Here is a 17,041-nt window from a genome sequence, read left to right on the forward strand (position 1 = left end):
ACGTATACGCACAGAGGAACGCGCTGCTGAACGTTTGCATACACGCACGCATAAATACATGACACGTAAGCTCGTTCAATCGCTCAATCGCTCAATCCGCTCAATCGTCCGTTCGCTCGTAACGTACGTATAAAAATAAATACATTCGCATAGGGGTGTAATGAAAAATTCTTGTGATGATTTGCAAAAAAAAAAAAATTTCAGCTTAAAAACAAAAAATGAAAAAAAATATAAAAAATGAAGAAAAAAAAAAAAAAATCCTTTCATGAGAATTTTGTTAAAAGCAAAGAATAACACGATTGGGTTTACGTCCCCAGCTGGGCAAAAGTGCGTATCCGCTCCTCCACGTACATGGTACACGCGTATGTACATTGGGTGAGCCTAGCGAGAGGTGCCCACGACACATGGGCGCACCCCCAGTGGGGGGGGCACATTTCCTGAGAACGCCTTCCTAAACGTTGTGCACTTGGGGCTTGGCGATTTGTGCGATTGTGACGCGACCTTGTCGGAAAAAATTGCCTCAATGGTAAAATAGCCCCGTGGAAAAGGCCCAACGGGGCCAAGTGCTCAGCTATGCGTACACCGCCATTTCGCAGTGCATACTACCCCCACCGCTCATCATACATAGTGTGAACGCATTGCGCATGTAAGTAACCCCCATGTGCATGTGGGAGAAAGCCCAAGGGGCAGGGGAAAAAAAATCCAAATTTTTACGCACGCAAAAATTGCCTATGCTTTTCTACGCATGTTGATGCTCTATAGCTCCATTGTGAGCAGCACGCTCAGAACGCAAGGAAAAAAAAAAAAAAAAAAAAAAAATATAATATTGTGCTGAGGAGCGATGGGCTAGCCCAATAGGCACATTTTTTTTTTTTTTACATGGCTCAACGATAAATCAGAAGGATGATGTAGAGTTGGGTGTTTGAAAAGGGAGGACTGAAAGAGGCAAGTAAGTACCTACCCAAGCGTATGCATACACGAATCTACATCCCATTGTGCGAATCTTCCACTAAGGAGTGCTCCACGTTTGTCGCGCCACACCAACGCAAAATGCTTTTAAAGGCGAACAAAACGCTGCACGACTTCCCGTTCCACCCCTACTGGTTCGGCCGAAAGCCCAGCATGAAAAATGTCATTGACAGTGACTTCACCTTCAGCTGTCTCGAGGAATTCTACCTCTTCCGATTCTCAAACATTACCACCTTTAACTTATTAAATCTAAATCACTCCACCGATAATTATGCCAATGTGTGGTTTGAAAATTTGGACAACTTAATTAAGTGTTTTCAAATTAAGTACTCGTCAAACAAGTCCAAGATCCATTTGTACGAAAAATACCTGCACGCCAAGTACCCAGTCAATGATACGTTTGATTATAGGAACCCGCGCCGTTTTTACTGACCGGGGGGTGCGCAGACACGCGTACGCATGAGGAGACCTGTGTAGGTATGAGGAGACCCGTGTAGGTACGAGAGACCCGTGTAGGTACGAGAGACCCGTGTAGGTACTAGCAGCCTCGCGCACGCATGAGCACACACAATGGACGAGGGCGCCAGGAAGAAGACGGCGAAAGCGAACAACCAAATAAGGCTAGCGGAGGTGCACGAACTGAGGGCACTTGTGATTGAGGAGTACGAGGAATACCTCAAGTTGGTGAGGAATGCCGAATGCCAACAGCAAAAGTTGCAGCAAAACTGGGCCAAGTTTCACCTTTTTTACGAGCAAAATGGGTTGACCACGTTTGGGCATAACGCACGGAAGAAGAAGAAGAAGAAGAAGAAGAAGCACCCGGGGAGGGAAAACAAACAAAACGAAAAGGAAAAAAAAAAAAAAAAAAAAACTCATCCCGAATATTCCTCCCCCACCACTCACTGCGCACATTACGAGAATTACCAATCCATCGAAGACGATTTAAAAATAATTAAACGGAGAGAAAGGCAAAGCAACTGCTACTATTTCAAGGCAAATAACAACAACGACAATAGCAAACATTTCATCCTACATATTTTAAAAGATATTCCTCTCGCGGTGGAATTGTACATAAACATAAAAATCGAGGCAATCAATAAAATAAAAAATAATATACTCACAGATATGGATCATTTTTGCAAAACCAGAATGAACAAAATTATTCTGCTCATCCTCCTGTGTGAAGTCAAATTAAATAATCTGTACATTCGCCAAAAGGACGTTAGCCAGGGAGAAAATAAGGTGGACATTCGCTTAACAGGAAATATAATTCGCCTTTGTCATAGCGTTATACAAGAGGTCACCAGAAAGCTAATTCCTTTTTTTTTTTCCTTTAACATATTTTCCCCTCCCGATTATTTTAATTACCGCTTTGAGCACTTCCACTCAATTGTAGAAGGTATCGTGCCAATTGGCTGAGTTGGTTTGGCAGTCTCTGCGATGCGTTGTGAGGGGGATGCCTCGTGTGTGTGTGCGCTGTGTATTCGCGTGTAAACCTACACTGTGTGATTGATTCACATCCGTGTGTATGTGTGTGCCAGGGGGCCCATATATATTTTTTTTCTCCCCCCGCGAAGATTGACCGTATCATTGTACACTGCGTCCCTCTCCCGTTTTATTACGCCTCTTTATGTTTTCACCGCAAGGGGCACACAGGTGTATGTGCAAACGGGGCTTTTTCCCCGCTTGCGTATGTGTTTGTTTTTTTCGAAGCGTTCATTTTTTTCTCATTTCCTGCTTGCTTAATTTGTTGCTTGCTTGAATTCCCTCTTTCTTCCTTCCTTCTTTCTTTTTTTTTTTTCCGTCCCCCCGTTGAACACAAAAAATGCGCTCCCACGGAGGGCAAACGCGCACAAGAGAATAAATATCTAGCAAAACCGACTGAGCTCATCTGTGCACTCGCAAACGTAAGCGCTTCCCACTTGTATGCACCTCCCCTACTCTTTTGTACATTTCTTTAACCCCCCTGGTGCAGCTGTGCATGTGAGGTGACGCATGCGATGTGGCGCTCCAAAGCTCTAATGACATCACTGACACGACGCAAAGGGAATTTTTTTAAGCGAAAAAACTCTGCATCTGAGGAGGCGCCCATTAAAATTGTTTCCCTCTCCCCTCATCGCGAAGGAGAGAAAAAAAAAGATACAGGTATAGGAGGAGGAAAAAAGTGCGAAAACGATGAAGCAAAAAAGTGCAGCTAAACGCTGCTGTGAATTATTGTACAGTAAAAAAAAAAAATACGTATGTACTGCGCAAACACTACATAGGTGCTATTTCTACAAAGCGTATGTGCCGCTTCCACTCAGCGTAGGTGCGGCTCCCCCACGACGCACATATGATCTACAAAAGTATTTACGTAGGAGTGTTCTTTTCCATCGTAGCCAACTTTTCGAAAATCCTGGTTTTCGATTTTATTCACCTGAAGAACGAAAAGGCTACATTCCCAAGTGTCAATACAACAAATGCTTTTTGCCACAGGGGGGGCAGAGCAAGAAGGCATTTTAAAATTGCACGCGAAATACGCAGAGTGTCCAGCGGGCTCTACAAATTGAGCCTCTTTGGGGAAAGAACACACTTCCACAGAGATAGAAAACTTGAGGAGAAATTCTTTGCTAGCAATTCCTTTGCTATGGGTAAAGACCAACCCTTTGTGGTAATGCGGAAGAGACACAGAAGCGCAACGGGGAAGGGGCCGTCGGGTTGCCCCACCCGTTTGTTCGCTAACTTTGTTCGCTCATTTTGCTCGCTCATTTTGTTCGCTCATTTTGTTCGCTCATTTTGTTCGCTCATTTTGCTCTCTCATTTTGTTCTCTCATTTTCCTCGCTCATTTTGTTCTCTCATTTTTCTCGCTCATTTTGACCACCCCCCCTTTAGATATTCATGCTCGGAGGGCCAGGCAGCGGAAAGGGAACGCAGTGCAAATTGATCCAAGACAAATTTGACTTTGTTCACATTAGTGCGGGTAGGATTTGTGTGCGTTAGTCACCGCAGGGGCCCAATTGCCCATTTCGAATTTGGCCCCGCCAAATGGGTCCCCCCACACTTACCTTTTTTTTTTTTCCCCTCCTCCTTTTTAAGGTGACTGCTTGAGGGAGTACCTAATAAAATGCGAGAAAGGCGAAGTGGACACGAAGCACCAGGCTGTCGTCGAGGACTGTATAAATAATGGTTCGAACGAAAAAACGCACACAAGGGGGACTCTCGATTTTGAGGGCCACTATGCATGATACGTCGTCACACGTGATTGTAGGTGCCCATTTTTTGCTCCCGCTTGGGTGGCAAGCAAATCGGCATGCAGACCTGCACACTAGGCCAACCCCTCCACTCCACCATGCCTCTTCCCCCCTCCCGCAGGAAAAATAGCGCCCGTGAAAATAACCCTAGAACTGATGAAAATCAAAATGGAGAACGAAATTGAAAAGAGGAAGAAGCAGGAAAAGAAGGAGGAAACCAAAACGGCGGAGCCAACCGAGCTGCAGGACCAAGCGGAAAAAAAAAGCTTCTCATTCGACGTGTTCGATGACACCATCAAGTTAAAAAACGCTAACCTTGATTACTCTCACGAGAAACTGAGATACCAAAATGGAATACACGAAAACAAACAAGTGCAGGAAATCTTGCAGAGAAATAAATTTCAGCAAAAGGCAAAGTATAAGTTTATAATAGATGGGTTTCCCAGAAATTACGACAATTTTGATGGCTGGATGAGCATAATCGGGACTTATGCATACGTGCATTTGTGTCTGTTCCTTTACTGCGACGAGGACACGATGATTAAGCGGTGCATGAATCGGGGGCTTATGTGCGGTAAGTCAGCAAAGCTGTAGCGCGGCGGCGGCATCGCCTGTTCGTTTCGCCCCCTATAGCTTCACGTAGCTTCTCCCCCTATAGCTTCACGTAGCTTCTCCCCCTTTAGCTTCACTTAGCTTCTCCCCCTTTAGCTTCACTTAGCTTCTCCCCCTTTAGCTTCACTTTGCCTCGCCCCGTTTTCCCCCTCCCCACAGGCAGAGTAGACGACAACATGGACACCCTACGGAAGCGCTTCGAGACACACAAAAACGGCTGTATGCCAATCATCAATATTTTTTTAAATGAAAACAAATGCATCTTCATCAATGCAAATAAAAATATCGAAGACGTTTGGAAGGACATACAGTACGTGTTCACGAATATGTAGTAGGCCGACTGCTCGAAGGAGTTCTTGCCAAACGCGTTGGCCCTAGCCGCTTATCCCCGCAAGGAGAGAAACCATTTGTCCCGATAGAGAAATCATTTGTCCTGATAGAGAAACCATTTGTTCTACTAGAGAAGCCATTTGCTCTGTTTTTTAACTTCGCGAAGAAATGTTTCTCTGTTTTTAATTTTTCCCGTTGTGTGCACGTACTTTTTTTTTTTTTTTTCATTAAGTGTATTAGTTTTTTTCCTTTTTTTTCCCTCTCCAGTGCCTCCTTTTCAGATGGCGCCAGCTCGGGCAGCGTCCAACTTGATGTATATATATAAACGTGCGTGCGTGCGTGTGCGCGTATGTAGAGGTGAATGTTTTTGCGCGCCGTGCCTATGCACATGTGTGTGTGTGTATGCGTTCATGTGAGCATGCGTGTATGTACACATATATACACTATAGATTAAGGCATATGCATCTTCATAGCATGTCGTTAATTATACGCGCCTGTGCATGTGCGTCCCCGCCGCTGCTTTTTTTCTTCCCCCAAATGTCACAAAACACGCGTGTCGCACATGCCTTGCCGAATGGTAGACTCCCGCACCGTCCCCCAACCTGTTTTGTCAACCTTTTTTTTGAATAACAACCCGCCCCCTTTTAATTTCGTTATGTTTGGTTAAAAAGGTAAGCCGTAAAGGGAGCTCAGCAGCGGTGGGTGTACTCATGCACACGGAACTGTGGCAAAAATGTGGCCCCAATATGGCAACCATTACAGCGAATTTGACGCAGGATGGGGAGCGTTCCCCCCTCCTTCCTGGGGAAACGAATCCCGTTGAGAGTCATAGTTGCTTCATCTTTCCCCACCATCACGAATAGCCAGAAGACACACTTAAAAGGGTTTCCTTCTTTTTGCTTAACTTTGAAGCGTTTATATATACATACATGTATATATATTTGTTTTTTTTTTTTTTTTTTTTCCCCCTGAACTGTTCAGGTGAAAAAAGTCACGTTCAGATTGTGTGCACAAAAAATGGGGGCATGGGGTTGAATAAAACAAAAAAAAAAAGGAAGCACAGCAGGGTTGCTATCTGCATGTGTGCCACTACATGTGAAGCTACGCCTGTGGGTACCTATGCAGATGGCAACCCCCCACGTGACACCCGTGTGATGGCTGAAAAATGCCGAACAAAGTGGTCCACCTTTCGGGTGAAAAAAAAAATTGTGCAGGCGCGCACGCAGGGACGTTGTGTGCAGATACGTACGCACGGTGGGCATATTTGTGCCAACTCCACACACGTGAAAAAAAAACTCGAGAAAGAGGAAGGCGTCGGCCTTCACTGTCAATTTCGATTACGTGGGTGTGGTCCTCCCCGAATGATGAGCGGTGGATACGCAGCCGCTTTGTGAGGCAACCGCTTTGAGAGGCAACCGCTTTGCGAGGCAGCCGCTTTGCGAGGCAGCCGCTTTGTGAGGCAGTCACTTTGCGAGGCAGCTGCTTTGCTACGTAGCGATAACACCGCTTCGCTCCGTCGTCAGACCGCTCCCCCCTAGAGCGGGGCACCGGCGACGCAGGACTGCTCGTAAAACTTCTGACCCGCCTTATTGGTCTCGCGCCAGTGGTAGAGGAAATTCTTGAAGAGCTCCGTCCGCTGCTCATGGTTCAAATTTAAGTAGTTGCTCAGCTGTTGATTTATTTCTTCGTCCGAGTTAATTATAAAGGGATTACTCTCCCGCTCAATCCCATTCGGTTGATTTAAAATTTTTTTTTTATTTTTATTTTTCAGTCCATTTTCAAGTTCGTCAATTTTACAGTGTAATAATGTCTTATCACTTAGGAGGACATTTTTCTCATTTTCAATTTTGGAGTTTTCCAACCGAAGTCCATCAATTTGATTTACAAGGACAACTTTCTCGTTGTTTAAAATTTCGATTTGATTTCTCAACTCGTTAATTTCTTTATTCAGATTGAATTCATTTTGTGCAATTTTTCTCAACTGTTGATTTTCATTTGCAACTTTATTCATTTCCATTTCGAGATTGTTGTTTAAGTCGATTAGGGTTTGCACATTTTTATTTAAATTTGATATCGTCCCTTCGGAGCTATTTTTAACTCGATCCAATTTCTCGTCATACGTAATGATAATATTCCTTAGCTCTTCGATTTTGATGTGGCTGTTTTTTTCCCTCTTCAACGTTTCCTTTAGTAAATCCGAAACCTTGTTGTAGCTAATTCGTATTTTATTAATCTCCTCGCTGCTCTTTTTCCTATTCCTTTTTAAACACTCGCAATAACTTAGGAGCTCTTGAAACAAATACACGATGTCTTTTTTTTTTTCTGTGAAACATTGGGATGATATGTTCAGGTACTCCAGACTGCCTTCGTTGTTGTTCCCCCCCCCTACCGATGCAGCTGCTGAGACTGCTACCTTACCGCTCAGGGTGCTTCCGTTTTGGAGAAAGTTCATGTTGCCTATGCTGGGCGTGTTGAAGTTGTTCCCCTGCAGGGTCAGGCTACTACTCACGCTGCAGCAGTTGTTCGCACTGCAGATGGGGTACTCCCCCGCGCCTCCTCCCCCGTACTCCGTGCCCCCAACAGTGTACTCCCCCACGCCGCTGCCGTATTGTCCTGCACACGCCGCGTAGTGTCCCCCTGCAAGGGAGTACTCTCCCCCCGCGACGGCATTCTCCGCCGTTCCAAAGCTATGCGAGAAGGACACAGGCGCGGTGCTCAAATTTACGCTGCTATGGTTTACGCCATGTTTGTCACTATTGTAAGACAACAAAGTATCTTTGCCCTTCCAAATGGTCCCATTAAAACTCTCCATTTTCCTCTGATCAGACCCTCCCACCCAAGCACCATAGTTGTGCAATGTGTTATTCAAGGCATTCTCGTCATTCCCATTTTGGCCAATTTTATTCCCAATTTCCTTTTTTTCATTACTTGCGTTTACGCAGTTTTTTTTGGGCGTGAAAAATACAGCCTGCCTCATGAGGTAGTTGTTTTTTTTGGCATCGCTCTGGTAGCAGTTCATGGTTGGGTGGGTTGGTGGTTGGGCTGGCAGTTGGGCTAGCGGTTGGACGGGTGGATTAACTAGCAGCTGAGAAAGCGCCTTTTCTCCTGGTTTATGACCCGACAGGTTGAGCGGTTTGTCGACTCGTCTGTCTCCCAGAGTGCCTCCCAGTGCGCCTCCCAGAGTGCCTCCCAGTGTGCCTCCCAGTGTGTCTCCCACCTTGTCGCTTAACTTTTCATGAGGGGGGACACTACACGTGTTGCCAGACGAGTTTGATACTTCACTTGGGCCTTCCTTCGAATGGGGGGGGATTGTGCTGGTAGGCTCGTCTGCCGGAGAACCGGTGTCAATGTGGGGGTGCTTGTGGCTGCGGTTTCGACCTGCCGCTTGATCTGCCGCTCGACCTGCCGCTTGACCTGCCGCTTGATCTGCCGCTTGACCTGCCTCTTGACCTGCCGCTTGACCTGCCTCTTGACCTGCCTCTTGACCTGCCGCTTGACCTTCGCTTCGACTTCGGTTGCGACTTCCCCCCTGGCTTCCGCTTTCGTTTTTTACTTTTAACGCGTGGTGCGCATCGCTCCAAGTCGCCTTCCGTGGAACTTCCTCTCCGCCTTGTGATCTGCGCGCTTTGGGGTTGCCTAAGTTTTGGGTTCCTTCCTCAATATTTTGGGCTGAACTGCTTTGCCTGTTTTTTTTTTCCGACTGGTAAAATGCCATTCTTTAACTGAAGTGCAAATTTTACCAACTCGGGGTGCTTTTTCCTTTCCTTTTTTTTTTTTTTTTCCTGTTCTGCCCTACCTTGCCTATTTATTATTTTATTTTTTTTTTTTTGCAAGCTAGGTCGCAAGGCCCGCGCGAGTTGCATGCCCTTCCCCAGGGGGGCGCCGCGCCTGTGTAGCGGGGTGTGCACATGCAAGAAGGAGTACCCAGCGAGTAGGCAGCGAGGGAGACCGACCAGCGAGACCGATCAGAGAGACCGACCAGCGAGACCGATCAGAGAGACCGACCAGCGAGACCGACCAGCGAGACCGACCAGCGAGACCGATCAGAGAGACCGATCAGCGAGACCGACCTGCGAGAACAATCGCATCAGCGCAAGCGGGCGGTCGCACACTGAGCGCCCTTTTGTGTGCAGAAAAAAATGTCCAGAAATGGAACCTCGCGGAGAAGGGAAAAAGGCAATTGCGGGGATCACACGCACAGCAAAAAATTAAAAAAAAAATCCTATATGCCTCTCCGATTGGAAAAAAAAAAAAAAAACGTGCAACGTTTTGTCCTGACACCCCTGCCGTTTGCCCAAACGTTCTAATTAAGTCTGTTCAGTTGGAAAGTATAAGCACGGTAAAGCTACGATACATTCTTAGCTGTTTTTTTTTTTTTTTTTTCCGCAGAATGGCGCTATTTGGAGTTGCCTTCCCATGGAGACCCACCGCACAGTTGAGTTTGCCTTGTGTCCCCATGTGAGTTGCAACCATATGTACCACCTCAACGTTTGGGTAACCATCTGAGGATATTAAATCGTTACCTTTATTTTCCACCATTTTCACTTCACGTAATCACTGACTTGGATCATCCCTTTCGAATTACTTAAAAAGGACAAGTGGTCAGGTGAACTAAGTGTCACATGGTTGAAAAAGTTGGCACTGTGGAAATGCGTCACTGGGAAGTTTCCTTTTTTTTTTTTTTTTTTCTTTTTTCTTTTCCTCCATGGGTTTCTTACATAGGTGTACATACACTTGTGTATGTAAAGGGGTCTATATAAATGCCCATTCCGGCTGATAACCCTTCAGCTGTTCCTTCTTCACCGCTTGAAACACAAATAAGCGTGTCCCCTTATGCGAAACGGATCCTCCACAACTGTGTGCAGAAGGGCACCTCCTATCCAATGCCACGTCTCTTTGTCCTTCACTCAGAATTGTGGCTTGCACCAAGGAGATGCATACTCCCAAAATGGGAAGTTTAGCCAAAAGAAGCATCTCCTTTTTTTTGCGAGTGTAACATAATGAACACGCACGTTTAGTAATTCTCAATCAGGGGGGGGGGACTAAAAGGCCGCTTTATTTTTTTTGCGCGATGCACACATGCACACTTGTATATGATCGCGCGCAAAAAAAAAAAAAAAAAAAAAAAAAAAAGCAAATACGATGAGGGCATATTTATGTGATGCGAACGTGGGCGGACTGGACTAACATCCCTCCGGTGCTCCAAAAATTGGAGAGCGGAACCGCAAAAAGCGAGTAACATTCGAAGCGCCTTTTAGGAGAGGCATTTTTTTTTTTTCTTTCCTCTTCCCATCCCCACCGCTCCCCTAACGTACATGCGACTCTCTCCCATTTGAATCCCACCCCTGGCGAAAGACAAACGAGAGCACGGAGAAGGTGTATGCCCCACCTGCATCGTCACTCGTTCATGTCCGCAGGGGGCAACCAAGCTGGAGCCAAGCTGGAGAGCATATTTTTGAGGAATAAAACTGCTCAAGTGGTAGGTCGCCCGTGGGGTGAACAATATCGCCGCGCTCACCCCCTGGGGCATGTGCCTTCCGTTTTTGCTTTTGTGCAAATGTGAAGAAGCGACGAAGTGAAGAGGCGACGAAGTGAAGAGGCGACAAAGTGAGGAAACGACCAAGCGAGGAAGCAAAGGAGCGGAGCAACTCGGAAGGGTCGGCCAAAAGGTTACCCGCGCGCAGGCGGTTTATCCCCTTCAGTTATATTTTTCCCCTGGCGATAACCCCAGCGGCCATTTTAAGATGAACGGGGGTACCACCTTCCGGTAAGGCGATAGGAAAAGCAGCGCACCGCACAGGGTGGTATCACTCCAGGGCGGTATCACCCCAAATTGGTATCACTCCAGGGTGGTATCACTCCAGATTGTTCTCCCCCCCCTGCGCGGTGCACATGAACTTCGGATTCAGCGGCATCGACGAGCTGAACGGGCTGGACAATGCCCTCATTGAAGAGATCGAAAAGGAGACGAAGGGCGCAGGGGACAACAAGCGAAAATTTGACGTCTACGATGAGTACGAATTGTTGTTAAAATAAAAAAAAAAAAAAAAAAAACGAGCAACTAGAAAGGAATACAATCTTAGCAGCCAAGGCCAACCTTGAGAACACCACACAGGTCAACTCAAGCACAGGATCACCATTTAATCGAGAATTCCAGAACCACTACATTTTCAGTGACTACCGCTTCCTCAGAGAGTATGTTTATAAAAATAACTTAACTACTGATGATATATTTTTTAAGCCCCAACAAATAGAATCTAGATGCAGAACAGAATGCGCCAAATTAGCTAGCAGTAATGAAGACATCGATGAGTATCTCAAGATTTACGATTGCAACGATATTTACCCTCCTGTGTATGTAAAGAAGTTGGCTTATGAAGGGAAACAGGTGGGGAGAAAAAAATACATGGCAGATCTGGGCGATGATGCGGAGGCAGACCAACAAGGTGGTGGAAACTGGACAGGGAGCTCTTTCCTGAGAAGAAATAGCGAGGGGTTCAGAAAAACGCTGGAAAAGGTTCTACAGGAAATTAAAGAGGAGGACAAGCAAAGGAAGGAGAAGAGAGAAAATCAGCTAACAGAATCGGGGAAAGTCTCCAAAGATGAAGGAAAAAACGCAAAAAGGGAAAACCCCAAATCGGGGAAAACCATGAATTCACAAAAGTGCGTCAATTTTGTGGAGAAGTACAGGGCAAAATATTTCTCAGAACTCCTGACAGACGAAGCCATTAACAGGGAAGTCCTCCTATGGATGAAGCAATGGAGTGAGCGAATAGGAAAAGGGCCAACAAACATGACATCTACTCAGGGAAATGATAAGAACGAGGAAGAAGAAGCCAAAAAGAACAACGAATTTCAACGAATCTTACTTCTAGGTGGGTCAGCAGGAAAGGGAAAAACAACTCTAGCGTATGTAATCGCAAACCATTTTAAATTCAACGTAATTGAGATCAACGGAAGTGATGACAGAAACAAGGAGACGTTAATCCCGCTAGTCGAGTCTATCGTGTGTAACAACTCCATAGGGTCTAAACCCAATATATGTATCATCGACGAGATTGATGGTCTAACCAGCTCGCAACAAAACGTAGAAGCTGTAATGAAATTTCTAACGAAGAAGGACAGGAGAAATAGGAGCATCATCAGGAGACCAATAATTTGTATATGTAATGATATTTATCACAAAAGTCTTAAGGAACTCCGAAAAATAAGTAAAGTCGTTGTGGTGGACAGTGTCAACTACGAAATGTTGAAGGCGAGAATTAATTTCATTTGCGACCGGGAGGGTATCAGCATAGGTAATGAGACTGTTAGCAAGTTGGTCGAAATTTGCAAGGGGGACATTCGGGCGATTTTAAACACGATTTGTTTTCTCAGCATCGGGGGGGGCACTTCGAGTGGCAGTACCATTGGCGGGGCTAGCGGGGCGCCTGTTGTGGGCCCCCCCGGGGACGGCCTGCACCGGTCACACAAGCAGAAGCGCAAGGTAGTCATCACCATGGACCTACTCAACGCATACCTATTCTACAAAGACGCAAACAACAACTACATGGAGCTCCTCAACATGATTTATGTGAAAAACAAAAACAAAAAAATAATCAAACAGTTACTACACCACTGTCACCAATTTTTCCATCTTAACTTATCCAACGAATACAATTACCTCCAGTCCTACTACTACGTCTACGATAATCTAATGAATGTACCATTCAACGATTTCGATTTTTGCAAACTGAGTTATTGTCTGGATTTTCTCACCTTCTGTGATACCTTGGAATATAGACAGAAACAAATTTTGAGTTACTCCTTACAGAAGACCTTGTTCTATGCTGTCTACCTTTTCATTCTCATCATTCACCTAAACGTGAATACACACGTGCAATACATCCTCATGCACAACAGCCATAGTAACTTTAACCGATCCAAACAACTGAGTGTGAAGCAAATAAAGGATAATTTTTTAAATGATACTTTCGGGGCTATAACGTATAAGTATATCTACTCCAAGCACTTCTTCTTTGAGACTCTTAATTATATTTTCTCCTTCTTCTACATGAATGAGTTCTTTTACAGAAATGTGCATCTATGGGGAACAGCTAGCTATTTCAACGATTTGGATCATGTCCCCAAATATGTCCTTGTTCCTTACCACTTTCACAATGTGAATAAATTAAAATTATTCTGTTTGAAGTTGCTCCATGTGATGACCCTTTTTAACATTTCATTTACGAACGTTTCTGTGTCTTCTTCCTCCTCGGTGGGTTCCTTTCACTTTGGAGTGCCCAGGGCTAACCAGCCCTTTCGGGGATCAGCACCCGGGACGGGGGGGGGAGCCATCAACCGGGTTGGCGGTAACCCGGTCGGTGGTAACCCTGTTGGAGGTAGCGCAGTTGGTGGTAGCGCAGTTGGTGGTAGCGCAGTTGGTGGTAACCCCATCGGGGGGGGCGAGGTCGACAAGGTGTACGTGTTCGACCCGTACGTGGATGACCTCCTGCTGTACGCGGAAAAGAAGGAGAGCGGCTACAGGCAATTCCAGCAGACGGCCAAACCCACGACAGCCACCTGCCAGGCGAACACCTTTCACTTCCACACCATGGAGAGCTTCCTCACCAACACCGTGTGTGAAAAATTAAACCAATTGAAGAAATGGATTAATAATCAGTCGATCTACTTTTACGAGAAAAAAAAGAAGCAACCAAACCAAATGCACGTTATTAAGGCTTCTTCTTCTTCCTCCAAGGGACACAAAGGAAAATTCGAAGTTAACTACACTCCCAATTTTGAAAAATCTCTAAGTGATATAATTTTAATTGCACACCAGAAAGGGTATCAGAAGGCCTTTTCTATGTATTTCCCAAATGAGCTAGCTGAAGATGTCGTGGGTTCTACCTCTGGAAGGTTAGATGCAAAAACGGGTTCAACGGATAAACAGACAAAGGGTGCAGGTGCACAGGGGGCAAACCTCAAAAATGAGCAGAACATTTTGAAGACGAAGATTTTACACAACACGGGCGATGCTGCTCTCACCATCGCCGACCTGATCAGAGAAGAAAAGAGTTACATGGACCGGACCATCAACAAAGAGACGAGGATTTACTTCACGGGGAAGTACGTCAAGACCAAGGGCTATTACAAATACATCGAGGAGCGCTGCAATGCGGTTCTCCAGCCCCTGCACTTTTGCGTCTTCCAGGGGAGCTAGGCTGCTGCGCGGTTGGCGGTGGTTAGCGGTGGTTAGCGGTGGTTGGCGGTGGTTAGCGGTGGTTAGCGGTGGTTAGCGGTGGTTAGCGGTGGTTGGCGGTGGTTAGCGGTGGTTGGCGGTGGTTAGCGGTGGTTGGCGGTGGTTGGCGGTGGTTGGCGGTGGTTGGCGGTGGTTGGCGGTGGTTGGCGGTGGTTGGCGGTGGTTAACCTCTTTTAACCGCTTTTAACCCCTTTTCACCGCTTTTCACCCATTTTTTCCACTTCTTTCCCCTTTTTACCAACCTGACAGCGCCTGCCGCCCTGTTTCCCCATCTCGTCCGTGCACCTCTTAAAGAGGCCCCCCAAAGGGGGGGACCCAATTCGAACAGACCCCCCTCCAACTGGCACTGCGTAATTTCATTATTTTGGGGTTCCTCAGCTCCGCTCCACCAGTTCGTTGGTAAGCGGCATGTAGTTACTTTCTTCGCGAAGGAATGAGAAGTGTTACCTTCGGCTCATCGCGCAGGTCACATTGTCACGATGGGATCAACCACACAGGAGTGCAAAAAAAAAAAAAAAAAAAAACGGAGGAAAAAAATTCCCTTGTGCGTGTTAAAATTACCGTGGGTCGCTCCCCCCACCGTGTGTTCTCAACAGTGCGCGAATATTTTCCTGAGTTTAATTGGCACTCCGCTTGGCGTATCACTCGCTGCAGTTTAACCATTTCGGAGATACATCTCCCCCTTGGGTGAGATTACCTAGGAGGCACGGCGACGTACCTGTTGAACTCGGGGCTCTATCGAACCCGACGTACATGTTGAACCGAACGCCCTGTCAAACCCGATGCTCTGTCAAACCAGATGCTCGGTCAAACCGCGCTGCATGCCTGACGAGCCATCCTGGAGAGAAACAAAATTGCTAAAATGGGAAAGAGCTGCAACACATTTGATCTCTTCATGCATCAGTACATCGTCAAGTACAAGAACAGCAAAGTATGCTACCTCTGCAAGGTAATTCACTTGGGCTCTTCAGGGCGCCCACGGCGGCGGCCGATGAGTGCCAGCAAAGCAGGTGTACATATATGTGCCTCTGTGTAGTCTCTATATATGTGCATGAGTGTGTGTATGTACAAGTATATGTATATGTATATTTTTTTTTTTTTTTTTTTTTTTTTTTCCCAACTCGACAGAACAAAATAACCACCAACCACATCGAAAAAATGGAAGACGTCTGTCCCCAAATGTGGAGGCACTTTCACGGCTTCACCATGCAGCCCCAGTGCCCCTTGCAGAGGTGCCAAAAAAAGGAGAAAAGAAAGAGAAAAAAAAGAGAAAGAAAAGAAAACGCTCAAATGGACAGCGACGTGAAGGACATGTCCCACTCACTCCTGTGCATATTATCTCTATGTATGAGAGACAACCATGTCGTGCAGCAAAGCCACGCATCGTAAAAAGTGTGCATGCTCGCTTGTTGGACCTGTCATGTGTCCTATCTACACACCCCGTACGATGAGTTTCGAACTCAGTGCCACGTGGCAACACGTTGACTCTTCGCTCGGGTGTGTTTTACCACCACTGGGGTGTATTCCCCCCCGGTTCTATGCCACGCCTCACGCACTCACTTACTCCTCCCCCCCTCAGTTTTGGCCAGGTACTACGTGTAAAAGACCTACGGTTTGAAGAGCTAGAAAGGTACAGGGACGCCCTGCAGCGGAAGTAGGTGGCTCAGCTAAACCAAAGAGGAGAACAAGCGAGCGGCTGAGAAGACGAGCGGACGAATAGGGCAAGCTCCCCCACAGCGGCACGCAAAAAAAAAAAACGGTGCCCCACCTCTTACAGGCTAGATTTATTTACAATCCATTATTAGACGTCCCCCCAAGGGAAGAACCTCCCCCCCGTCCCTCTAATCCTTTTTCTTCTTTTAACATAAAGCAGAGGGAGACATATTCCTCCCTGCCATTCCAACTCTGCTTAACCGTTGCTAACCACCAAACGGGAGGTCCTCCAAAGGGCCCTTCTCCCCAAGATACATTTCATTCTCCCGGCTTGTATTTAAAAAAAAAAAAGAAGCGTTTTTTTTTTTCCTTTTTTTGTCAACTTAGCGAAGTATCCAATTCGCACGGGGACATTTAAGACAGCGCAAGCAGTTCAAATGTGTTCGTGTGGTCCGATTAGAAGCAAGCGGTGGGAGGAACGCAGTGAAGGGGGCCCCCACAGGAGTGGTGACCATCGTGGTGGTCTGCGCAGTGGTTGTTTGTGCGGCGTTTTGCGTGGCGGTGGAAAGGCATTTTGATCCTCCTTTTAACAACCCCTTCCGCTGTCTCATTCAACCCAAGGGTGGGTATCCCATCATTTTGAATTAGAGTCAACCCAAAGGAATTTTATTTTGGTCTCTTCCCTGTACGCACGTCTCTTATGAACTCTCCCTTTAGGTTATTACTTAAGGGTATGATGATTGCTCGTGTCGTCCCGCCCATCTGTCTCACCTCACTGTTGCTTTGCTTGTCACTTCCGTGAAAGGGATCAGAATCATCTCCCTCGCCGAACAGAAAGTATGACACACACACCTCTTTAAATGCACACAGCAAGATTTTCTTATCTTCCAAAGGGGAGGCAGCATGGGATTCTCCACTTCGTCTCAAAGCGCAAACGTATGCACTATTCTAGTTAAATGGTGAAGGGGTTAATTWTTTTCCTCTTTTTTCCTTATTTTCATCTAT

The 17,041-nt window shown here is 46.2% G+C and overlaps 5 protein-coding genes across 5 annotated transcripts; 4 read left to right on the forward strand and 1 right to left on the reverse strand.

Annotated features, from left to right (window-relative positions):
• Positions 1–1,539: 1,539 nt before the first annotated feature.
• Positions 1,540–2,268, forward strand: PCYB_021290 (hypothetical protein; the record flags this gene model as incomplete). The annotated part of the gene is made up of 1 exon (XM_004220479.1): positions 1,540–2,268. A coding segment is annotated over one exon (729 nt), but the record flags the coding sequence as incomplete, so codon positions are not given.
• Positions 2,269–3,301: 1,033 nt separating this feature from the next.
• PCYB_021300 (UMP-CMP kinase) lies at positions 3,302–5,153 on the forward strand (the record flags this gene model as incomplete). The annotated part of the gene is made up of 5 exons (XM_004220480.1): positions 3,302–3,619; positions 3,842–3,929; positions 4,046–4,135; positions 4,322–4,774; positions 4,972–5,153. The coding sequence occupies 5 exons, from the start codon at positions 3,302–3,304 to the stop codon at positions 5,142–5,144; spliced, it is 1,122 nt and encodes a 373-aa protein (XP_004220528.1). The 3' UTR covers positions 5,145–5,153.
• A 2,408-nt stretch (positions 5,154–7,561) lies between these two features.
• On the reverse strand, positions 7,562–8,857 carry PCYB_021310 (hypothetical protein; the record flags this gene model as incomplete). The annotated part of the gene is made up of 2 exons (XM_004220481.1): positions 7,562–8,434; positions 8,741–8,857. Coding segments are annotated over 2 exons (990 nt in total), but the record flags the coding sequence as incomplete, so codon positions are not given.
• A 2,177-nt stretch (positions 8,858–11,034) lies between these two features.
• PCYB_021320 (replication factor c) lies at positions 11,035–14,344 on the forward strand (the record flags this gene model as incomplete). Its single annotated transcript, XM_004220482.1, has 2 exons — positions 11,035–11,168; positions 11,335–14,344. The coding sequence occupies 2 exons, from the start codon at positions 11,035–11,037 to the stop codon at positions 14,342–14,344; spliced, it is 3,144 nt and encodes a 1,047-aa protein (XP_004220530.1).
• Positions 14,345–15,245: 901 nt separating this feature from the next.
• Positions 15,246–16,041, forward strand: PCYB_021330 (hypothetical protein; the record flags this gene model as incomplete). Its single annotated transcript, XM_004220483.1, has 3 exons — positions 15,246–15,332; positions 15,512–15,768; positions 15,963–16,041. The coding sequence occupies 3 exons, from the start codon at positions 15,246–15,248 to the stop codon at positions 16,039–16,041; spliced, it is 423 nt and encodes a 140-aa protein (XP_004220531.1).
• Positions 16,042–17,041: the final 1,000 nt, after the last annotated feature.

Source organism: Plasmodium cynomolgi, chromosome 2 (assembly GCF_000321355.1).
Source record: "Plasmodium cynomolgi strain B DNA, chromosome 2, whole genome shotgun sequence".
In the NCBI taxonomy this organism is placed as follows: domain Eukaryota; phylum Apicomplexa; class Aconoidasida; order Haemosporida; family Plasmodiidae; genus Plasmodium; species Plasmodium cynomolgi.